General features: G+C 37.9%; 1 protein-coding gene across 5 annotated transcripts in view; it reads right to left on the reverse strand.

The window, feature by feature from the left end:
* polybromo (protein) overlaps positions 1 to 26090 on the reverse strand; it is a 72045-nt gene that overhangs the window by 16757 nt on the left and 29198 nt on the right. For 4 of the 5 annotated variants that reach the window (XM_089646958.1, XM_089646956.1, XM_089646953.1 and 1 more), the window contains 14 exons: positions 25630 to 25877; positions 24591 to 25129; positions 23839 to 23937; positions 20479 to 20637; positions 19327 to 19542; positions 18148 to 18336; positions 13527 to 13675; positions 11852 to 12084; positions 6425 to 6591; positions 6180 to 6246; positions 5105 to 5210; positions 4839 to 4972; positions 2993 to 3085; positions 52 to 352 (listed from right to left, as the gene is read on the reverse strand). In XM_089646958.1, the coding sequence (XP_089503084.1) occupies positions 52 to 352; positions 2993 to 3085; positions 4839 to 4972; positions 5105 to 5210; positions 6180 to 6246; positions 6425 to 6591; positions 11852 to 12084; positions 13527 to 13675; positions 18148 to 18336; positions 19327 to 19542; positions 20479 to 20637; positions 23839 to 23937; positions 24591 to 25129; positions 25630 to 25877 (2700 nt within the window). The remainder of the gene's footprint in view (positions 1 to 51; positions 353 to 2992; positions 3086 to 4838; positions 4973 to 5104; positions 5211 to 6179; positions 6247 to 6424; positions 6592 to 11851; positions 12085 to 13526; positions 13676 to 18147; positions 18337 to 19326; positions 19543 to 20478; positions 20638 to 23838; positions 23938 to 24590; positions 25130 to 25629; positions 25878 to 26090) is intronic. The other variant, XM_089646955.1, reaches the window with a different exon arrangement.

The raw sequence follows: 26090 nt of genomic DNA on the forward strand, positions 1-26090 counted from the left end.
TCTCTCTGCCTACTTCAGCAAAGCAAAAACAAAGAAAAAAAACAAACTCACCGAAAGTGGATTCCGGATTACCGGCGGAAATCGCTTTCCTCACATCGCTGGAATACAGTATATACCCGGTAACCAGTTTCTTCCTGTCAACGCCGCTGCTGTTTGGCTCGCGCTTCTTCTTATTGGTAGCAGGGGTGGCGGCCTGCACTACCGGCGCAGTCTGATTGGCCGGGGAGCCTGCAGGTCCCGCCCCTCCAGAAAGGGGCGTGGCTGGTGACGCCATGGAGGATTCGTCCAACGAGCTCTCCAAAAGTATTTCCATGTCCTCGGGCTTGAGGGTTTCCGAGCAGTAGAAGTTCTGCTGAAGAAAATATGAATCAATTGGCTGATATTTAATTTTTGCTTACTTTGATTTTTTTTTTACTATCATTTCGTTTCTCTTTTGCTAGGCAGAGTGGATAGACTGCCGAACAAATCTTTGCTTCAATCACATTCATAAACCATCTCAAACATACCTATTAGTCTTTTTTATGTTACACTGCACAAGAGCGCCCCTATCTGCGCAGTATAAATACAGAATAACTAGATCGCCATACAGTTGGGCATCGTTGTGAGGCGGGTTAAGGTAAGGGCCATAGGAAGGGATTTATTAGAAGGGGTCTTGAAGAGGTTAGGATTATATAAAGGAGAAAATACAGATGCCGGTAGTTCGTCCACATGCGAACCTAACACAAAAACGAGTAGAAGAAATGACCCTTTCTCGACATCAACTGGAATTCTGATCGTTTGCATTGAGTTTCACGTGCGTGCACCGGTGCACAGGGGATCAATGCTGCTAGCACCTTTGAGCAGGCTCCACTGAAATATTTGTAGAACAGACTTAGCACGCCTACATTGCATCTGTGCATTACAGATGGCAATCTAATGTTAATCTGACTCTTGGCATGGTCCGACTCTAGTATGTATTTAATTCACTTGGTCATGTCATGTTTTACTCGGTTTTCCTCGACTTCCATTACTCATGCTTCCCTTTCCTTGTTCATCCGCTCTACATGTCTAAATCATCTATGTGTCCCTGTCTTAATCTTGCTCATCACACTTGCATTATTTTTAATGTTGACAAAATGGACTTTGATTTACCAATTAAGGTGACGATGTGGAAAATATACCATGCAACAGATGCTGTTGCAAAGAATTAGTGAAAATCCACTTGAACAAGAACTTAATTATCCCTCCCACACCAAAGGGGGTAATACACATCCCCCAAATGAGAGATATGTTATATTTCTAAGATGTTTTTTAAATGACACATTCTATAATTTAGTTAATCAAAAAATTATCCTGTTAGTATTTTTTAAGAAATTAAATAAGATTTATTGAATCCTGATAAAATTATTCTACCCTCGCCACCCCCGAGTCCTTATTACTTCCTCCTACTTATTATTGAATCCTCGCCACAAACAAGCCGCAAGTGCGGACGTAAAAAGTGCATTTTACTGGAAAGAGCCACAAAAAGATGAATTTGAGTTACGCTTGATTTTGTAGTATCTCTTTTACCGTTTTGCATTACTTTATGATTCAAGATGGGATACGTTCGGTTAAAACGGTAAGTATAAAAAACATAGTATCTTAATAGGCTGGGGAAGAGCATATAAAACTAACTTAGCCCCACTAGAAGTAGTCCAAAGAAGACTGATTAAAATAATCATATACACGGGAATTAAACAAAAAAAAAATATATATATATATACACGGTGCCCGGAAACTCGTAGTACAAGGGGGAAACTGGAGAATCTACACCACATGGGGAACCCAAATAAACCTAAAGTTTTTTGATTTGAGCATTTTCACCAAAAAAAAATATATTTCGGCTATTTCGGGGTTAAAATTTTTTCTCATTCGATCTGAGACACCGACGCAACGGATAGGAATTATTATTAACATAGGTAGGTACTCACAATATGTAGCGATGTTTCGATCTCCAATTCAAAACACAAACACGTCTCATAAATTATTTAAAATGTTCACCGTTAACTTCCAAGCACCGTTGGGTCCGTCTGATGATTGATTATTGCACTATTGGAATCATGTCGGAGTTAATTTTTACCTCGTCGAAGGCTTCGATGATAAGTCTCAAAATCAAAACATTAAAAACGTACAACTGTTTTCAAACACGTCGAACGCATCGATGATAAATCTTAAAGTATCACTATCAAAACAATAATAACGCGTATTAAAACACACAAATTTTGACCACAATTCGCTTTTATGTTTAAATTAACGAGAAAACTTCTTAAAGCAAAATGCAATGTAAACAATCTCATAAATACGGCCACGTGCGGCGACCCGTAAACCAAAACTGACCTACTTACGATTTAACAGAAATGTGACATCTGATTATCGTGCGTCTCTTTCATTCATATGTTAGTTGAACCCAGCATACTAGAGAAAGCTATATTTTGAGAATATATCAGAGATAGGTATGAATTTTAGAACAACAGATGTTTTAATCCTGCAGAGCAAAATTATTTTATGATTACACCGGATTAAATGAAGGGTGATTTCAAAATAATGCTTTAAATCCGGGTTTATTTATTTGTTTTACTTTTAAATAGTTTTAATTAGTTGGGTACTTTGATCTTAAGTAATAATTTATAAGAATTTGATCAAAAAAAAAATCAACTTCTGACTCGATTTACTCGAAAACGAAAGCTCAAATCAAAAAAAAATTATACTACAAAATCGACTCCAAATGTGATGTAGATTCACCAGTTTCCCGATTGTACTACGAGTTTCAGGACACCGTGTATATATCTTTAATACGAGTGTTACTGGGAAAGGCGAATTATTTAATATGAGTGTTATTGAAAAGGGCATAAGGAATATTAAGAGACACATCGCTCCACAATATATGGGGGTCCCTGGTGACCCCCCATCGGGTGATATGTGATTTTTACCTTCAAGTATGTAAAGGTTAAAAGCATCAATTTTTGTAACTTACAATTTGAGAATTGGCCCGGATGACTTGTGGAGCCTGCACCTCCGCCATGTTGGCCAGCGGTGGTGGACCCAGTGGCCGCGGGAACCAGTACACCTGGAATAAGGTGATACATATTAAATAACTGACATTCTTCATCATCATAGCGGTACATCCCAGGATGTGATTAGGCCTCAACAAATTCTCCGTACTCTCTGTGATACCTCGCTTCCAGTCCTCGGTACTTCTCGTCCAGTTCCGAAACTCTTCCACGCAACCACTCCACCTCTTGCTCGGTACCTCTGAGTGCTTTCACTGGGGAATCCACTTGGTCATAATTTTTGGTGATAATTCAATTTTAAAAACATTACGAAATGTCTGTTTTGACAGACTCCGTGGAGAGGTGGAGATGTAAGGTTCTCGACTAGAAATCCGGAGGTCGCAGGTTCAAATCCCGGTGTGCAAAAGTAAATTTTATTTGATCAACTGCGTTATTTTACAATTTAATCATTTAAAAAAATATATACTATATTTGCAGCACGTAACAGAGGGGAAGATACTCTTAGTATCGCCCTGATGTAAGACCACCATTCTGAATTGAAGCGTTGCTTGAAATGGCTTTAGCCGTGTTTGGTGACCAGATCTAAACAGTCAGATAGATCCCCACCTTTTTCTTCCCCTCCCTACTACCTTCAGCCTCACAACATATCCCAATTGGGGATGCCATAGTCTCACTGGCTCTAGGCAGTTAGAACAGTTGGGATTCTTGTGCGGAATTGATATTAAAAAAAAAAAAAAAAAAACACACATATTGTAAAACAAAATAATATAAATATAACCATGCAAAGCTGAAGAATAAATACAAAATAAATTTTAAAAGTTTTTAAATGTATTTACTGTACTAGCAGCAACAAGGCTTGCCGTTTAAAGGTATGCACTGTACTAGCAGCAGCAAGGCTTGCCGTTTAAAGGTATGCACTGTACTAGCAGCAACAAGGCTTGCCGTTTAAAGGTATGCACTGTACTAGCAGCAACAAGGCTTGCCGTTTAAAGGTATGCACTGTATTAGCAGCAACAAGGCTTGCCGTTTAAAGGTATGCACTGTACTAGCAGCAACAAGGCTTGCCGTTTAAAGGTATGCACTGTACTAGCAGCAACAAGGCTTGCCGTTTAAAGGTATGCACTGTACTAGCAGCAACAAGGCTTGCCGTTTAAAGGTATGCACTGTATTAGCAGCAACAAGGCTTGCCGTTTAAAGGTATGCACTGTACTAGCAGCAACAAGGCTCGCCGTTTAAAGGTATGCACTGTACTAGCAGCAACAAGGTTTGCCGTTTAAAGGTATGCACTGTACTAGCAGCAACAAGGCTTGCCGTTTAAAGGTATGTATTGTACTAGCAGCAACAAGGCTTGCCTTTTAAAAGCAATCCCACTGATATGTCGATACCCGTATTGATTCTGTTCAACAGCAAGATTGCCCTCCCTACCGGCATGACCATTGGCAAGTTAGTCCTGCAGGTCGAGAGATAAAACAGTCTATGCATCGGTGACTGAGATAACCATCGGCAACATAGAAATAAATACTCTCCATGATGGCCGAGTTTTCAAACCATCCACGAATCGGTCTGAAGAAATGTGTGGCAGTGCGCACATCTCTTCTGACCCGTAGATAGTTCATTTCGAGCATGGCATCCTTCAAGTCAGAAGGATAGAGCCACGGGTAGTAGCTATACTCCCTCAGATAGGGAAATCTCCGAAATTTCTTCTGAACTCTAATCTTACGATGATCAGATGTTCAAAGATGATCATCAACAAGTATTAATATTAATAAAATATTGTGATGAAAGCAAATTCAGAAAACTTGAACCAACCTCGTCGATGGTGACCACCTCCGTGTGCTCGTACTTGCGCAGCCCTGTCTTCAGTTTGCGGGAAGTGCGGTTAGATTCGTCATACAAGGCCTCGCACACAAACACGTCCGATTCTGGTATCTCCGTGGGACGACCTGTCCACAAATAAAAAGGAAACTTTTAGTAAAAAGAACTCCATTGACTTAAATGATGGTAAATCACAAATTTTTAACCTGGGAAAAACACTACACCTAATATTTAAGTAATATTATGAAGAATTAACTTACACTTGAGATATTCATCGTAGTACAGAACAGCACATTTCCCTACAATTCCTACCAGGGGACTTGAGTCATGAACGGCAGTCAGCAGTATCTCTTGCTTGAAGAACACCTGGAAAAGATTTGAAGATTGCAACCATATTATGTTACTGTCTTATTTCCATGGACAATCATAATCAATTCATAGGGAAAATGACATCCACAGAGAATTTATTTATTTACTAGCTATTCCCTGCCATGCGTAGCTGTGGCTCTGTCTGTCTGTGCAGATAGAGAAACAACAGTGCGTATTGCTTTTATGTCCAATAGGTGGCGCTGTTTTTAAAAAAAAGCATGTTTGTCACACTTGTCACAAGTGACGTCTATATAATATAGGTATAAAAACACACTTATTCAAATGCAACGTTGTGTCAAAATTTCAAAGCAATTAGTGAAGAACTTTGGGAGATTTAAAATTATGAACAAACGAACATTTAGGACGGGTTGTTTCGGAGAACTTGAACAATTCTTCAAATTTCAAAGTTAATTTTCAAGTTCTGTGAAAGATATTTTTAAGTTCTGTTTTTATTTCAATTCTGTCAAGCAACTAGCCTATAATGATATAATAACAGAATTTGAATAGGACTTTCACAGAACCTGTAAATGAACGTTGAAATTTGATGAATTGTTCAAATTCTCCGAAACAACCCGTCCTTACATTTTTATTTAAATAATAATAATAATAACATGGAATTTATATAGCGCAGTTTAGTGTCATTTCACTTCAAGTGCGATCACTTCAATGATAGTCATTGAAAGTCACAGTACGATATAGAAAGAAGAGATAATTTATTTATTCATGTTCTCGATAAAACGGTTATCCATCAATATATTACAGAGATCACAAATTTGAGGTAAATTTAAGTATAAAAGGTCATGGGGGCAGTTTTACTATTTTGTGACGATCAATCACTACGAACGAGTGGGCAATCACTGTACATGTAGCTATATTATTCAGAAAGTTAAAATTTCCTTAAGCGAGCAATCATTATTACCTATTTTATGTGGATTTAGAAAATGATAAAATTGGATAAGTACAAACCTTGTTGATGGTTCCGATGACTTCCGATGGCTGAATAAGCCATGGACCCCGGAAGTAACATTTCCCACTGAAAAAAATAATGACAAATAGTGTCAGCAATGGTATGCAAAAGTCAGGTGGTGTCTGTGGTTAAGCGGTTACAATCCTATTTTACAATTCCTTGTGTCTTGGCAATTATTATAATGATATATGTAGGAAGGTTTTAGCTAATTTCAATAAATCAGAAAAGACGATTTGAAACTTACTCTTTAGTTTCCCAGATGGAGTCCACCTGCGCTATCATCTGCTTGCCCCCGTCTGTAACCACGTACACGTAGTCCCCTGTCTTGATGACGCCCGAACACACCGTGTTGTACTGCTCGTAGTACGTGTTCTCGTCGTCACCTCCCAGCGGATTGAAGATCACCACGTTCTGAATGGGGATAGGAAGAAGCCGTGAGTTATTAGAGTGAGAAAAAATTAGGCAAATTTCAAAACAAGTCGCGAAAACTCCAAAAGAATGAGGACACTGGACGAGGATATAATCTTACTGAGGGAGAAAAGGTGAATAAACAAGTATCAGAGACGCTCAAAGATATTAGAAGAACGAGATGTGCTATGAGCAGTTCATACTGTGTGGAATTGTTTTGCCGAGTGTCGCCGGTTTTAATATGATTTAAGATTTTCACGGCCAAAAGTATTTTTGCTATTTGTTTTTGGGGTGTTATGCCGTGTTGCGCTAACTCCTTCTTTAGCCAACGTTTCGCTTCTTTAGCCAATAACACATCTGCCCTGATGATGGACACTGCAATGCTGTCCGAAACGTTGGCTAAAGAAGGAGTTAGCGCAACACGGCATAACACCCCAAAAACAAATAGCAAAAAAAGTCGCCGGTTTTGTTCACCAATTCTACTGCAAACCTTCGCTTACGCTAAGGTATCCGCACTAATACATAGAACAGATTTCTGTACGTACACGTCCCGATACCGTTCAAAGTACCCTAATTAGGTAGTACTCCGGCTACGGTCCGGCGGCCAACATAGCATATCTCGTTCTTCTAATATCTTTGGAGACGCTGTACCAAACTCAAGAAGTCAATGTCAACTAATATACTGATCGAAAGAATTCACTGGGTGATGACCGGCGGCTGTCTATCACCCGGATGGAGAAATTTCCCAAGATCGCTGAAAAAGAGGGCGATGGAGTTTGGACTAAATTCTATGACACAATATTGGAGTTCAACGGAGGGCAAAAATCGTCAGCGGTAGTAGAGGGATGAGGGAGTATACACTCTACGTAATCGACGTGTTGTCATTTCTCTACAGCTGACTACTGACGTCAGTATAACTCTTCAGCATAGGACTGTTAACAGGACACTGCCACCTCAGGAGACACAGTGCAACTGAAGGGAGTGGGAATCACCAATAGATGGCCGATATCTTGCCGAGTTGGGAAACCAGGAGTCATGGCAAGACATCCCTGCTGAATTTTATCAAAGGGACTGGACTACTGCCTAAGGGGCCGTTCAAGTATTATGTAAGCACTATAGGGGGGCAGGGGGGTCTTTGCTTTGCTTATTTTTGATGACATGGAGGGTGGGGGGGTCGAGATAGTGATTACGTCAGCACTGCTCAGCAGTAGTTATTTTTGGCAACCCACACATTGTCTATGTTTGAAAACCGAATACATATTCGGGGATTCCCTCAAATAATTAATACATTTAGGTACTCGCTTAAAAAACAGAATATATTAACAGAAAAATGCATATAGGTACCAATTTTTACGTAAGCATGGGAGGGGGGGGGGGTAAGAGCTTTGCTTACTTTTGGTGACAAGGGGGAAGAGGGGGTAAATAATTGTAATAAATCTGCTTACGTAATACTTGAACGGCCCCTAAGGCATAAGGTGAAAAGTAGGAAAAAGCATGTTACATATAAGATTTGTAACAAGGTGTGTGTGCATCACTTTACGTACATCACATCTACGGTCTTGGTGTGTGGGACCTTTCAGTACCTACACATTGTCATTTTGCTATTGGTCAAATTGACAGCCCTGGAATTCTGACTTGGAGAGTTGCCAAACCTGAGGGAGCAAGGATCTGTGATTTACATTGGAAGCAGTCGCCATTATTTGATCACCAGCCCAGAGCAGCGGGCATTCCTCTTGGCTGAGGTTCGACGAACACATTCGCCAATTTTTGTGAGCATCAGCTTTGCATATGCAGCATCGACCATTGGATTGATGGAATCGGATGGCATCTGCTGATCCTCATTGTTTAAGAGGGACCCTTTTGGAGACCAGCAGCGTGAGGCTGTTTTGCATTGGACTACAAGACTATTTTTTAGATAAATTATAAACTGGGAGTTGCTGGGAAGAACCGGAATCTACTACTTTGCATCAAGAAAGAAATGGTATCACACCTTCATTTTACCTATGCAAGCCCTGCGCCAAACAGATTATATAGTAGGATACTAATTAATTTATTTTTTATTATGTCTTTTTTGTGGTAGTACATTTTTAGTATGTATTCTTAACCACTCAGAACATAAGAACGTCAAAAGACATAAATATGATAATAGCGGTCAAGACATTAGAACGTCTTTTCACATAAACGCGCGAGATTTTACAAAAATTGATTTATTTCCATCACTAGTATGCGGATTGCCATGATTTAAAAAACAGAGTATCGATAATGAATAACGCTACGCGTCTGTATTCAAGAATATCTATGGAACGTAGAGGTGCATTATCTAAGCCGATTGAAACTGTCAAGATGTTCGTTAATAATTTATTGCGTTTCTAAATAATTTATTAAAAATATTTTAGTTTGGAGGTTAATATTTTGAGGTGACTAATACTTTTTAAATATATTTCTTCAATATATAAAGTGTTATTCCTTTATGCTACTCAGAAAAAAGTACATTTTTCAAGGCTTTGAAATAATGGTAAGCGATTTTTACATATTTTTGACGTTTTCATAAAATGTATATTTAGAAACGCAAATATTTACGTATAACAACACAATGCGATAGTGGATTTCTTAATCTTTCCAAAACATTTTTTAGAATGAGGCTACGTTTCCCAAAACGTGAGTTATGAAGATTTTAGTAAAACTCGTAAATAACACAAAAATTATCACCTTCTGACAGTTCTCAAAGGGACACATAATAAATAAAATTCTATGTCTGAGAGGTTTTTTTTTTTTTTAAAGTCGAAGGCGGTTTACTTACGTTCCCCGCTAGCACTTAGGCCATAGGCCCATTGTACTATCTCCCATTTTACCTCATTCCCTTGCCAGTAACCTGAGAGGTTAAATATATTTTTATTTCTAGATAATAAACCCATCCTTACTTTTATTTGTTGCCACTTAATCCCACGGTAACAAGCACAATATGACCATGTCCCGAAGGCTAATGGGAGCTACACAGAACGTCTACTTATCTATAAGTTTAAATAAATACATCACATGAATGATGGGACTATTACCAATGACGGCTTTTGGTATTCAGACTTTTACAGGTATAGTAATATGTAATTATTACAATGGATTCAAAACAAATTCAAATTACTAGAGACATTTACATTTAGGTGAGGAAGAAAAATATGTGGTGAAAGATGTAATTTAGCTGCCTATTCATAACTAGATAATAAACAAAGCTAAAGCAATTTCAAGCGATGGTGGACAAAACTGAGTGTATCTTATCCAGAATGAAGAGCAAGTAAAAATTAATTATTATTTAAAATGAATACCAATGGCAGAGAGAGCAAGAAAAGATAAAAACAAATACATATATATATATATATTTTTTTATTTGTGGGTACAACGATAAAAGCTACTTTAAAAAACTATAATAATTAAGCATACATATTAATAATTGGGTAACTTTTTTATTTGTAACATAGTTTACAACAGACAAAGTTTTATAACCAATCTAATGTACTGTTAATTTTTATCAAAACACTTACCGTCTGTCATTGAATTCATCCGACAAGATTGAAAAATTAACAACACCAATCAGAAACAAAAGTAAAAAAGGTTGACAAACCCACCTTTGAACTTTCTTAAATTTTATTTTTTTGATGGGCTCGGGGCTTTATTGAAGCACGGGTAAATATGGTTTCAAATAAACTGGGCGTCTTGTATAGGGCTGGCAGATTCTTCAATAGTGACCAGCTGCTAACCCTATACAAATCCAAAGTACACCCAATAATTGAATTTGGGAGTCACCTCTGGGCTGGAGCCCCACGATACTTGATAAAACTACTCGATTCTGTGCAAAGGAGGGTGGTCCGTCTGATTGACAATTCATTGTTAAGAGACCGATTGCCATCTCTAGTGGGCATGCTGAGTCTGTTCTACAAGTATTTTAATGGAACCTGCTCCAAGGAGCTAGCTAGTGGAACACTTGTTCACAGTTGATGTTGTTTTCGTAAGAATGGGCCACTTTTCCGACTCGTTTTGAGTAAAACGGCTCGTATTCGGAACGAGTTACTGGCATATGTTTTTTCTCCTTCATATAATCTGGCCCGCATTAATAAATCCCTTCTTACAGCCCCTACCTTAACCCACCTCATAATGCTGCCCAACCACGTGGCGACATAGTTTCTTTGCCTTTACACTGTACAGACTGGGGCCCTCTTATCACATAATTTTTTTTTTTTTTTAAACATGATTTCTATCACAATTAAAAAAAAATATTGTTAAAAAACCAAGAGTGTTCTATTCACAGTATATAAACGTTTAATTGGAGTTTACTTAAAAACGGACCTGGACACAAAAAATCTACCATCAACAATATATAAACAAAATCTGCTCTGATGATGGGCACTGTAATGCTGTCCGAAACATTGGCTAAAGAAGGAAGAAGCACAACATGGAGTAATAACCCAAAAACTAATCAGGGTAATTGTATGCCCTTGTTCATTTACGAGGCTTTAGTCAATTATTGTAACGACCGTGGGAGAAGAAAGGACTATAAAAGAGTATGGCCGATTGTCCTCTTCTCATCTCTTTTTCATCACCTGTTACTTGTGATAATACATCATGTTAATTACAGTCATTTGACTACTATCCCGTCATCGTAATCCTCAGTTTAATATTAACGTAAGATCGTTACAATTAGCGAGAAGAGGCCGTAACCACATCTGCACGCAATAAGTATGTTCTTCCGAGAAAAACAAAATACAGTACTCTATCCCTACCCCAAAAAAAACAGAGTATTTCGTTAAAACAAACACTGCTATCTATCTTTCGTAAAATGCATTTTTTGGTTCAAAGTTGTCAGAAGACTCCGTGACAGTTGCCAGAATATACAGAGGACTATCAGAAATGACCTAAAATAAAAATAATTAACCCTGCTGACTGGTACGTAAATGCTCTAGCAAGCTAGATGGTGGTACAGTACCTGAAGTGTGTAAAAGTAGGCGTACAATAATTGGCGCTCGAGCCGAGGCACGTGGCGGATTACTAAATTTGACACACGAACAGCGGCGAATCGCAGAGCTCGATTTTGTGCTTTCAAGTAGTAAAAATAACGGCAGATTATAATAGTTTTCTGTGATTACTGATAGTGTACCATATATATTTGAAACACACAATGATAAATAATTTTTAAAAATGATTAAAATACAGAAACACAGATTCATACAAAGTGCAAAAAATTCATCAATCAATCCAAATTTAATAAACTTACCGGTCTTTCCTTCTCCGTGACATTCTCCTGGACGTCAAGTTCGGCGAGTTCGTCTTTGTGTTTCTCCACGCGCTGGCGGAACACGGACATGACGCGACGCGGCTCCAGGGGAGTGGTTCGCGGGAACAGGCGGACGGGATGTTCAGGCGCCGGCCACACCTTGATCTTCTTGAACGAGCGGGACTTTGTGGAGTAGCGGGACTCGAGGACGTATATATCTTTATCCACGAAACCTGGTGATGATAGAAGGAGTATATGATTGTTTGGGATAAATATAAGACAATTAGACATTGTGATGTGTGTATAGAAACAGTAACAAAGACAGAACAACAGAACGGCAAAGTGTGTTTGCGTATGAACCTCCACACAGACGTATGGCTGTAGTTACCAAGATACTTGAATGATGAGTTTTGAATACTGGCATACTACTGTGGGGTAAATATTTTGCCGTAAAAATGTGAATCAAGACTATTGGAATGTATAATTTTTTGGGTATTACAGATTTATCAATCCTATTACAACACACATGCACAGACATAGGAATTAATAGACGAGAAGATATGGGCGAGGGGTAAAATCAACTGTTGAAGAACGAAGGGAGTGAAGCTGACTGTGATTCGTCAATAAATCAATCTGACAGTAAATAGGCATCTCGCATTATAATATCACCATTTACTTCTTAAAAGTAAAATCTGCTTTGAATGAATAGACATTTTTACATGGGAGCGCAAATTACTCGCCACGTTATGAACAAATTTGCGAAGTCCAAATTCGGCAAAGTAAGGCAGCTTCTATTTTCAGAGTCGTAGTTAGTTTCAGAGTATTTAGTTAAGACACTTATAAATGTTCATAATTTACTTCCCAGCAACCAACCAGCTTTGTGTTTCGCGTCCAGACGTTTCTCGATGTGATAGTAACAACTGATTCATATTATACGATGTGAATATGCTTAAAATAAAGTAAAATAATGCTTATATATGGAATGTAATACGACAATTGGGTTTATTCTCTTTTTTCACATCTATTTTTACCAGTTTTCATAGTACAAGTCAAAATTTTGCCGTGTTATTTCGTAAAATGAACCGATGATGCCTCGACCATAGTTCGCACAAGAATGATGACGTCACGTTTTCAAATTTCATTTGAGGCCATACGCGAGCCCAGCCGGCTCAATGGAACCGGTATGGGGAGTGGGGATAATACGCTTTTAATCACTTAGGGCAGGTCTACTAATATTCATATGTCTATGCACACATGCAACAATCAAAAAAGCTTTATGAAACAATAATGCATTTTATAGTTCCTGCCTAATATGATTTCTGAAACCTTCCAATGTTGATAATGTTAAAGGGACCCATCGATATCATTTAGCAGCACCATACCTATTGTCATGATATGCAGGGCCAGCAGAACATGGTGTCCTGCCATAGCAGAACATGGTGTCCTGCTATTTATTCCACAGGCAGTAGTTGTTCGATATGATTCCAACTATCACCAAATGAATTATCTCTCACCTTAATTCTCTGCTCTGAGGATATTCTCAACTCTGTGGCAACAGTTACAAATCACGTGAAAGAATAAAACAACAGACGAGACAGACCACTGCCCGGGTCTAAAATCTTCATGGAATTAACTGAGAATGTTCTAAGTGACTTACAGTGAAGAAAATACATACCTTCCGGCTTTAGTTTGAAGTAATCCTTGACGCTCATGACGCAGCACTTGCCGACCACCTGATCCAGTGGCATGGAGATGTGCGAGTCCGTCTTGAACACCTCTTGCTCCAGAAACTTGCGCGTTGTGACGTGGAATGTCTCGTGGGGTCTACAATAACGACAAGTTGTTAATAAAGACAAGTGGTTAATCTTGGTTCTTACTAATGAAGTAGGGAAGGAGAACATGGTGGAGGAGACATGTCCTCACAGCTAGACATGGAAAAGAAGACATGTCCTCACAGCTGGATATCAGGAAGATGCCTAGACTAAATAGCTGGACGTCATGCCTGAAGCAGCAGTTTCTGCACAGCATGGGCACGTCATTAGCCGTGTTCCAGACGCGCTCATGGGGAAAAAGATATATAGCTGAACATAAGGAAAAAGATATGACCTCACAGCTGAACAGGGGGAAAAAGATATATAGCTGAACATAAGGAAAAAGATATGACCTCACAGCTGAACAGGGGGAAAAAGATATATAGCTGAACATAAGGAAAAAGATATGACCTCACAGCTGAACAGGGGCAAAAAGATATGTCCTCATAGCAGGGAATGGGGAAAGTGACATGTCCTCACAATTGATTACAAGCAAGAAAAATAAAACTTGATATGTAATGATTATAATAACACTCTGGACATAGTTTTATGTAATGCCAAGGATCTTGTAAAGTGTGTTGAGAAATGTCATGACCCTATTACAAACGAGGACAAGCACCACCCTGCTTTGTCTATAAGTATTAGTGAGACTCACTCAGGTGTTTCAAGTTCATGTCTAAACCTAAGTCCAATAGAAGTTCCCTCCTATCACGGAGCTAGAACCATAAACGCATGGAGATTCAACAAAGAAAATTTCCACTTATTATATGAATTGCTTTCTGAATGCTCATGGCAACCGGTCTGCCAAAGTTCAACAGACATAAATGCATTATGTACAAATTTTTACAATTCAATTTACAATATATTCGACAAGTGTATACCCATTTCCACACCTCGCACTACGGCACACAGAGTATATCCTAAGTGGTACACCAATAGTATTATTTCAAATATTAAAATTAAACATATTTTTCATAAGCAATGGAAAAAAACACGTCACAACTTGGACTATGCTAGTTTTTCAGCCTATCGCTCCATCGTAAAACATGAAATCAGTGAAGCTTTTAAAAATCATTTAACTTCAATGGAAGAAAAATTATCTATCGATCCCAAACAGTTTTGGAAGTACATTAAGGATCTAAAAAAATCCAACAACTCATTTAAGTCTATGATTCTTGACGGAGAGGAATTGACTACTGATGATAAAATCGCTAATAGTTTTGCGACCTTTTTCTCATCTGTTTACAAAAATGTCCAACCAACTCTCAATATTGACTCTACCCTTCACACTGTACAGATTGGGCCCTCATTCGACCTGGTCAGTATTTCATATGTTAAGGAGGCACTCTCAAATTTAAAGAAACCTCACTCCATCGGTCCTGACAATATTCCAACATTTATACTAAAGGGTTGTTCCGACCTTTTAATACCACCATTATGTCATCTCTTCAATGTTTGCCTAAAAAACGGGATTTTCCCAGACATCTGGAGATTAACTAAAATAACCCCTATCTACAAGAAGGGAGACAAACGCGATATCCGGAATTATCGACCAGTTGCCGTTCTATGTTCCATCATGAAAATATTCGAGAAAATCCTACATAAATATATACTTAATTACGTTAATCCAATTCTTGATGACCGTCAATATGGTTTTAGACCCCAGATGTCAGTAACATCAAACCTCTTATGCATCTCAGATTTCTTATCACAAACTCTGGACAATGGGGGACAGGTGGATGTTGCTTATTTCGACCTGGAAAAAGCATTCGACAAGGTTGACATCGACATTCTTCTAAATAAGCTAGCTTCATTTGGTTTTTCCAAAAGACTACTCTGTTTTTTTGCTTCATATTTTCGAAATCGTAGACAGTTTGTTTATTATAAGGGTTCCAGTTCTTTGGAATTCATAGTTTTTTCTGGAGTTCCTCAGGGGTCTATCCTTGGACCACTTCTGTTTCTAATTTTTATCAACGATATTGGTTCAGTCATCACACATTCGCTGTATTTACTATTTGCAGATGACTTGAAACTATATCGCTCAATAAAAAACCATCTTGACTGTATTCTCCTTCAAAGTGACATTGACTGCGTCTCAAACTGGGCCAAAATAAATGGCTTGAACTTCAGTACACCCAAGTGCAATATCGTCTCGTATACAAGATCAAAGAAACTGCATGTATTTGAATATACAATCAATGAAATTATTCTCCAACACCTAAACCAAATCAAAGATCTAGGAGTTATTTACGACAGCAAACTAACTTTTCACCAACACATCGATGATTTAATAAGCAGAGGATACAGGCTTCTCGGCTTTGTAATTAGAAACTCATATCCGTTTCGTAACACAAAAACACTGACGTTATTACAGTAGAACCCCGTTAATTCGAACCCCGATAATTCGAAAAAACGCGTAATTCGAAATTTTCGCCAAAAAAATTTCCGCAGAAAAATTTTTTCATACAAAATTTTTTTTAATTCGAAATTCGTTAATTCGTAATTCGAAATTTATTTTTGTCCGCGCACGAAAATTTGTTCGTGTAATTCGAAAAAATTTGATTTTTGCGAAAATAAATCATAATATTTCTTAAATCTGAATCTAAAAGTCAGCCGCGGCGGCAAAACGCCGAAAATGTATTTTTACGTGGTTATACATCGTTCTAATTAGTATTATTATTTTGTAAATCTAAATCGATTTACACTGGAAAGTCGTATTTTTTCAAATTTATTTCGAATATCCGAGTTTGAAGGGCCGATAAAATACGTTTTACGCGGATATGTCGTAGTTTTACGAGTTTACACCAAATATCTGAATTTAAAGGGTCGTCCGCGACGAAACTCTGTCGCGAAATTTCGATTTACGCGTAAATGTATCGTATATTTACGAATTTATTTCGAATATTTGAATTTAAATGGCCCGCTGCGACGGAAATCGGCCGCGAAATCTCGATTTACGCGTAAATATATCGTATTTTTACGAATTTATTTCGAATATCCAAATTTTAAAAGGCCCGCCGCAACGGAAATCGGACGCGAAATTTCAATTTACGCGGAAATATATTGAATTTTTACTAACTTTACTTCGAATATCCGAGTTAAAAAATACGGTGCGACGGAAATCGGCCGAAAATTTTTCGATTCACGCCGAAATATGACATATTTTTACGAATTTACTTCAAATATCTGAACTTAAAAGGCCAGCCGCGACGAAAAACTGCCGATAAAATTCGATTTACGCGGAAATATATCATATTTTTACGAATTTACATCAAATATCTGAATTTAAAGGGTCGGCCGCGACAGAAATCGGCCGCGCATTCTCGATTTACACGGATATATATCGTATTTTTGCGAATTTATTTCGAATATCTGAATTTAAAGAGCCGGCCGCGACGGAATACGGCCGCGAATTCTCGTTTTACGCGGAAATATATCGTATTTTTACGAATTTAAATTCAGATATTTGAAATAAAGGGCCGGCCGCGACGGAAAATTACCGCGAAATCTCGATTTACGCGGAAATATATCGTATTTTTACGAATATCTCAATTTAAAGGGTAGGCCGCGACAGAAATCGGCAGCGAAATCTCGATTTACGCGTAAATATAAAGCATTTTTACGAATTTATTGAGCATATCTGAATTTAAAGGGCCCGCCGCTACGGTAATCGGCCGCGAAAATAAAGAAATAATTGGTATTAATACGAATTTACAACTAAAATACCACCCGGATTTGAAGAGGCGGCCGAGAAAATCGATTTTCAGCGTATTTTTTTTTTTTTTTTTCATAAAATTTCGAATTACGTGGGAATTCGTTAATTCGAAATTTGATTTTTGATGTCCCGTGGATTTCGAATTAACGAGGTTCTACTGTATATAACACACTAGTCCTAAGTGTACTTGAATCAAACTCGATCATCTGGGCTCCACATGAATTAACATACACTTTACGCATTTAAAGAGTCCATAAAAAATTTTTAAGGTTTTTATTCTCGCGGCTCTATGGACGTTACCCTTGGCTTTACCCATCGATTTATATATTAGGCATGACCAATTACCACTCCCTAGAGACACGTAGAGGTATTGCTTTGCTTAAATATTTTTTCCAACTAATAAACGGTCACTTATCTAATAATGAGATACTGGCCCAATTAAATTTTTTTGTACCAGAGTCTCACTCTCGAGGACGTCATCACAATCTTCTATATAGTAGAGCAAGCCGCACTAATTTATTAATGAACTCACCTGTGGGGAGAGCTACGTGCTTTTTGAATGCGGTAGATAAAAAATTAGATTTATTTTTTGTGTCCTATAGCGCATTTGCGAGATTTTTGGCATTGCATATACACTGCATAAATGGTACAATTATAACGTCTTAGGCTTTATTACCTGTAATTGTTATAAATAAATGTACAAATTATATATAAATAAATAAAAATAAATAAATATAGAAGGCACACGGAGACAGGGGAAGAAGTCATACCTGAAGAAGCAGTTTCCGTGCACCATGGGCACATCGTCAGCCGTGTTCCAGACGCGCTCCACCAGCAGGATGGAGGGCTCCGGGCGTGCGCCCTTCTTGCCCTGGACGTAGACATACTCGCCCTTGGCGTACTGAGGCTCGGCTATTGGCTGCCCGCCGGTGGGGATGGCGCTATCTTCACAGCTGGACCTGGGGAAGACCAATAATAAGATTGTCAGTGGTGGGGAATTCATTGGCTCAAATGGAAATGAGATAACAACAGGAAATGTAGAACATGAAAGCAGACTTGGGCAAGGATAGCTTTCCCATTTTTCTCCGCTTCTAAATGAAATTCATTCTGGAAATGTACTCCAATGTTCTCAAGACGATTCCATAGGCAAAAAAAATAAATAAAAAATTGTCGGCTTAAACGGTTACAATCAAAATAACAAGGGATGAGGGCAAAAATATGCAAAATATGTTCAGAACAGTAGTTGACCGGTAAGTTGCGTGGTTAGCGCCGGTATTGCAGCTACGCATCACGGATTCAAACCTCTCCAAACTATGCCCTCCATCATTGCATAAGCAACATTTTGCGCATATTATTATGGTACAGTAGAACCCCATTAATTCCAGCGCTGATAATTCTAAAAAAGCATAATTCAAAAATTTTCAGAGAAAAAAAATTCTTCAAAAAAAAGGAATTTATTTGAAAAAAATTCAATAAATCGTAATACTAAATTCATTTTGGTCTGCGCACGAAAATTGGAATCCGCATAATTCGAAAAAATTCTATTTGGGCAAAAACGTACCATATTATTTCGTAAATCTGAATCTGACAAGTCAGCTGCACCGGTAAACGGCTTTGATTTTCCTTCTCGGCTGTGTTTTTGTGAATTTTCTGTCAATATCTGAGTTTGACGACCCGGCCACTACAATAATTGATTGTGAAATTTCGATTTACACAAAAATACTATATATTTTCCCAATTTTACTTCTGGCTGGTCGCAAAAATTTGATTTATAAGAGAATACATCCTATTATTAAGAATTTTCAGTTTTTTTTTTTTCGTTAAATTATGTAGGAATTCGTTAATTGGAAATTTGAATTTCGATATCGATTATAAAATTACCGGTGTTCTACTGAAGTAGGGATTCGTAAGCTGAAAAAGGCCCCAGGACAAGTTGAACAGTGGCATACCTGGTCTCGTTGTCCTCGTCAATATGCTCCTCCAGCATGTTGCACTGCTTGACCAGCTCGATGGAGGCTACCAGATCCTCCTTGGTGACCCTTAGCGCTGGAGACTGCAGCACCGCCCCGTTCTTACACAGCTGGTCCCGGCAGCTGATGTAGAAGGTCTGCATCTCCACCGAGTCCTCAAACACTTGGCTGTCGGTGCGGGTTAGGTTGCGCGCACTGGGGATAAAATGAATCCTTTAATGTAAGCACAGTATTTATATCGAAGACGTTTCCCGAGAATAGTATCTAAAAAAAAGAAAATTTACCATTGGTAATTTCACCGGTTAGCGATCGGTGTTTGACTATTTAATGACTAAATTGGTTTCATCATTTGGGATTCGATATCCACTGCTAACTAACAGCTAAACAATAGTCTTAGTTTCATTTTGTATCAGTATTTTTCATCCACTGTAAATACATTTTAACCTCTCAGACAAAGACTTTTATTTACTATGTGTTCCTTTGAGAACTGTCAAAACGTGATAATTTTTGTGTTATTTACGAGTTTTGCTAAAAGCTTCATAACTCACGTTTTGGGAAACGTAGCCTCATTCTAAAAAATGTTTTGGAAAGATTATGAAATCCACTATCGCATTGTGTTGTTATACGTAAATATTTGCGTTTCTAAATATACATTTTATGAAAACGTCAAAAATATGTAAAAATCGCTTACCATTATTTCAAAGCCTTGAAAAATGTACTTTTTTCTGAGTATCATAAAGAAATAACACTTTATATATTGAAGAAATATAATTAAAAACTATTAGTAACCTCAAAATATTAACCGTCCAAACTAAAATATTTTTAATAAATTATTTAGAAACGCAATAAATTATGAACGAACAAGATGACAGATTCAATCGGCTTAGATAATGCACCTCTACGTTCCATAGATATTCTTGAATACAGACGCGTAGCGTTATTCATTATCGATACTCTGTTTTTTAAATCATGGCAATCCGTATACTAGTGATGGAAATAAATCGATTTTTGTAAAATCTCGCGCGTTTACGTGAAAAGACGTTCTAATGTCTTGACCGCTATTATCATATTTACGTCTTTTGACGTTCTAATGTTCTGAGTGGTTAATGTATTATTTTTTTTAAATATTACCGTTCGAAAACGCCGAACATATCTTCTTGAAAGTGGTCCAGTCGTTTGTACAGCCCTTTGTCAAGTCTGCGTTTAATGAGATCCAGCGACACTCCTCTGGTTCGCACTCCGTTCACCTCGTCATGTTCAGGAAGCTCGGCAAGACTATCGGAAAAGCACCTGGAAAAGAAATAACAATATTCAATTTATTACAGTACTTGTCACTAATCCAACACTCCAAAAGCCGGGCAACCGTCCAAATATTTAGTGAAACAAACAAACATGGCTATCGATCTTTTGTCATGTTTACGCTTGCGAAAAACCCGAGAAGATGTAAACTTATTACAACAACAAAAAAAGAGGCAGAACGAAATGAACAGAAACATATGCGAAACTTGCTATAATACACAGAGGAGTAATGGAAATGTCCTAAAACAACAATAATGAGCCCTGGTGACTGGTAAAATAGTCAGCCCGAGCCCCTCAGGCCTCTGGCATAATATTCCGTTAGAAGGTCGGAGAGTGTTTCCGCTTTGCAATAAAATCCAAATAGATGGAATATTTCTGAATGTATCAGAAAACTAACTGATTTTGAAAGGTAATATATTTTAAATTTTATTCTCGGAAATAAACATACATATAACTTGTGAAATATTAAAATTTTGAGTGCAAACATAAAAAACTTTTAAAAATGGCTCACCGTTACCTATTTGGTATTTGTTAATTTGCTGTCAATACTTTTGGTTTCATATAGGTGTACATTTTAATTCTTCTGTGGATAACTTTTAGATATGAATATAAAGCGTGGTGTTTTCTCTTTCTAACACCATTTAGTTCATATTTCTAAGTATGAGGGTAAAGGAGACACAACGATTTCTATGAGACCATATGAGCTGTTCCCAAAAGTGAACAAATTAGCCTGATGAGCTAGCAAGCTAGACGGCAGTATAGTAACTGAGTGTGTAAGAGTGAGATAACCAATAATAATTTGAACAGTATTTGACAAACGAATACCGGCGAATTATAGAGCTTCATTTTATGCTTTTAACTATGTAGTATTTGACGGCATCCTTGGTCGAGGAGTAAGGCTCTCGAATAGCAAGGCGGAGGTCGCGGGTTCAAATCCTGGAGCGCGCATCAAATTTTATTTGATTAATTTATGTTATTTCAAAATTTACTCATTAAAAATAATTTGTAGTACGTTCCAGAATGGAAGATAGTTTCAGTATATAACCCTGGTGTAAGAACACCATTCAGAATTGAATCATGGCTTTGGCCGTGTTTGGTGACCAGATCTGAACAGCCAGGAACTTCCCGACTTTCCTTCCCCTCTCCACTACCTTCAGCCCCACAACACTCCCCAATTGGGGATGCCATAGTCTCACTGGCTTCAGACGGTTAGGAGAAGTTGGGACATTTGTGCAGTTTCACATTAAAAAAAAAACATGAAATAACAGCAGATTATAGTAGTTTTTGGATTTACATTAACTCTTTGCACGCGGCCGTATCAACTGTTGTTACGGCAAAAAGTCCATACTCACACGCGGCTGTATCAACAGTTGATACGGCAACTTTGAATGCCGATATTCCAGCGGTCTTTTGACATAAATTTATTTCCCGCTCGCTTGAACATTCGTAGAACTATCACGATGCTGACATCTACAAGAATTTCTTGAAAATAAAATTGTATTTCATTAAAAAACATCGATAATCAAGTGAGCCTCTTCGCGCCTTCGAGTGCTATAGTTTACAATTTTGTCAACGAATGACGTTAGTTCAATTTTGTTATTATATTAAGTGACATAAAATTTAAGTGTCCAGTTTAAGAAAAAGTTTTCATAACAAAAAATGATAAGTGATCATGGTGTCCCACTTGTGTCTATCACCTAAGTACACACACGCCGAGTGAATGGCGGGACCACATTCAAAAGATACGGTACATCTTTGTATGAAATTTTATGATTTTGTTTTTATAAACATCTTAAGAGTGTTGACACACGAGGATTTGTTATCATATTGTGGAGAATAATCTGTTCTGTCTATATAGTCCAATAAATCATGTTTTCATATTGTGGAGAATAATCTGTTCTGTCTATATAGTCCAATAAATCATGCCAGAATGCTATAATTTGACATTTAATTGCGTGCATAGGTATTTGAAAATATGTACCGCGTACGGGTATAGATAAAACGGAGCAAATTAACGCGTTCAAAAGGTTAATAATAATAATATTTGGATGATTTGTACAGCGTCGTTTTTGTGCAAAATCACCTCAACTCTCTCACACCTCAAACCTCTACAACGATCTATGTTACTACTAACTATACACTAGTCAAACTATTATCAATTTATGTCTAAAAGATTGCATCCACCAGTTCGTCGATCACTAATACAAAGCTATATTACAATGCGTTTGATTGATGAACGTGATGCTAGAATGTACTTATGTTATTATTCTTATTTATGTATATTTTGTACAGGCAGATAATATACAGTAGCATACTTTCCTGGTAGTTCACTTGAGATTAAATGTTTATTAGAGAAATTTAGATACGGTTTGCACGCACGGGACATACAGTGAAACCCGAATTTTACGTCCCCAGATTTAACGTTTTCTCGCCTATTACGCGTAATTATTTCAGTCCCGATATATTTTAGTACATTTGATACTCGCTTTTTACGTTTTTTTTCCCGCAATTTACGTCGAAAATATTCAAAAAATGTTAGTTTCGCGGGCTTGACACGGCCGTACCGTAATTGGTCGGCGTACGGCGCGCAACGCAGTGATTGGCCTCCATATATTTCAATTTTAGCCGGCCGTGCCGTGATTGGTCGGGGTACGGTGCATAACGCGGTGATTGGCCGACATTTTTGAATTTTAGCCATGTGTAAAATACTGTAGCATCATTTGTTCGGTTTATTTACGCATCTGTCATTCGGTTTTCAACTCGATTTGTGACGCTTTTTTCTGACATTATTCGCGATCATCACATAGTTTTTACGTTTCTTGTTTTGTTTTCGTTAAGTTTATTACAATCTAAAGTGTATTACGTATATTATTATTATGTCTCAACAAAGAAAAACGTTGTCAGTGCGAGAGAAAAGGTTAATAAACACGTTGGTTCACGTGTTTCGCTGGCTCGTGATTTGGGTATACCCATAACTACATTGGCTACAATCATTAAAAATCGGGAATCTATCGAAAAAATTCAATACCCCCCATTTACATTTTCCCTCCGTTTAGGTTTATTTTTTTCAGTCCCTTAAAAACGTAAAATAGGGGTTTTACTGTAATTAGACTCTCCGGTATTTATTTTAATAATATTTGCATTTAGTTTTGAACAGGAAGAAAAGTAAAATAGTTTTTTTTTCTAACTTACCTTCCTTCTTCATCCTGATGGTTATACACTGTGGTGAAGAGTGTGAGAAGAATCTCTTGGACAGCGGCAGAAACATCCGGAACAGATTCATCGTCTTCCCTGAAGAATAACCAAATGTGATTACAATACAAGAAAAAATGTGTTGCCATACGGAAGAAAGATTTTTAAAATAGGGAAAAAAGGTTAAATATAGGGAATAAAAAGAGCAAGTCGGGTAATGTCAAGAGTCAGAAGAGACTGTATGAGACGATGTATGAATGTAAATGAGGCAAGGAGTGTGTGCCAAGCCCGAGTGGTTTGGCGGTCTGTCTTCTCTGCTTACCACTGCGGAGAAACGACGTGATGGTTAGTTAGTTAAAAATAGCGAAAAATAAATATAAAAAAAGAAAATGCAGGTTCTTTCCGATTATAGTTTTTCAGTGTAATTTCCAGGTCACGTCTTTTCCATAATGAGCACTGAAGCTTTGAAATATCAATTTAACTGTTAAAATCGGTAAGTTACTCTTTTCTTCAGATAATCAATTCAAATCTTGGAAAAAGCATGGTAGCAAAATCAGTGACTTCATAATTTTATTTTATTTACATTATAGAAACAAAATATAGGTTACAATGAAAGTGATACAATATAACACATATTAAATATTTCATAGTTATTTGTGGTAGGTTTACACGTGTGTAGTGTGGAGTGTGTGTGTGAGTGTGTTTGTAGCTGTAAGAAATGGTGGCGAACTAGAAGAGAAACATAAACTAACCTCAACAATTGCTTGGTCTGAAGACAAATCCTCTGCAGTACCAGGGCATCCTTATAAATCAGCGAATCCGGTTCGTTGTACTTGCACGCGTTATCAAACATCAGAACAAAATCGGAGGCCAATTCCGTCACGGAAGCGTACGCATTTATCTTCAACTTCTGCGCAATCTTCTCCATGTCGATGGGATTCTTGATCAGTTCGTAATAATCGGGATATTCCGACTTGTTCGGCAGCTTCATAAAGATGAGTGCCAGCTGACGGTTACCTTTCGGCTCCCGGTAATCTCTGATGGCATCGTATAACGTCCGTAATTTCTGCTCGAACGGAGATAACACTTTGGCCTTGTTCTTGACGACCTTCATTGGTGTCTTTCGCTCTAACGAAGAGCTGTTTAAATCTCGAAGTTTCTCGGTCAAGGCTTTTTCTAAGAGATTGGCGTCTTCGTATATCATGGAACCCTCTTCGTTGTATTGACGGCAGTTGGAGAACATCAGACGGAAGTCGTTGGCTATTTGTTCGAGAGATAGGTAGCGCTCATTCTGAAAGAAGTAAATAATGAGATTATTCTATTGAAAGGGTTAGGTTAACTCCGGTCGGCTATATCAGTGCGTTATAAGTCTTTCACTGAAGTACAAGCTAAAATTTATGAAATACTTTTTTTTTTTAACATTGAATTCACACAGTTTAGCCTATGTCCACTTGATAGATTCTCCTATCTTAACAAACAGACAGCAATCTCTAGAGCACAGCAGTCAAGTGGGAATGCTGTCCTTGTTCTAAAGGTATTTTAATGGAAGATGCTCCGAGGAACTAGCGTCATTGATTCCTTCGGCACCTGTGCATAATCGGAAACACATCCAAAGGACGTCTTTTTGTGAAACGATCTGACGACGTCTGTGTTTCCTCCCCCTACGACATGATGTTCACTTTCTTCCTCTCCTCAAAAAGACTCTCCAAACATCCTCAAAGATAAAAAGACGACTTAGGCGTTGAAGGATATAATTTTCATGTGTGGAGTAAACATTAAAAAAAAATGTACCTTGATATTAGACTCAATGGTAAGCATATCGATGGGCCTATCGATGACCGTGTAATAATCGGGGTAGAGTTTCTTCGACGGCTTCTCCATGAAGAGCAGCATGGGCTGCCGCCCATCGGAGCAGGTGAACTCGATGAGGTGTCGCTGCAGGGCGTGCAGCTTCTTCTTGAGGGGGGGCACGGGGGCAGGGGCAGGGGTCGACGAGGTAGCCGGCGGGGTGGAGGGGGCCAAGTTTTTAGGGGGACGACCTGAAAAAAAAAATTCTAAATCTTCAAATCTGGCAAAAATTATGTTTTAACTAAACTTTTTGCACACTTAAAATTTTCATAGCAAATGATTGTAATCACGCAACGAGCTGAAAATAGTTGAATATTATTATAGAAATTCGCAACAAGCTGCACAAATTTCATGACGCCAGAGCTCACCGTTCAATAAAATTTTCTGTTTCACAAAAAGAGATC

This window comes from Hesperophylax consimilis, chromosome 25 (assembly GCF_061612785.1).
Source record: "Hesperophylax consimilis isolate HC1 chromosome 25, BYU_Hcon_1.0, whole genome shotgun sequence".
Taxonomy (NCBI): domain Eukaryota; kingdom Metazoa; phylum Arthropoda; class Insecta; order Trichoptera; family Limnephilidae; genus Hesperophylax; species Hesperophylax consimilis.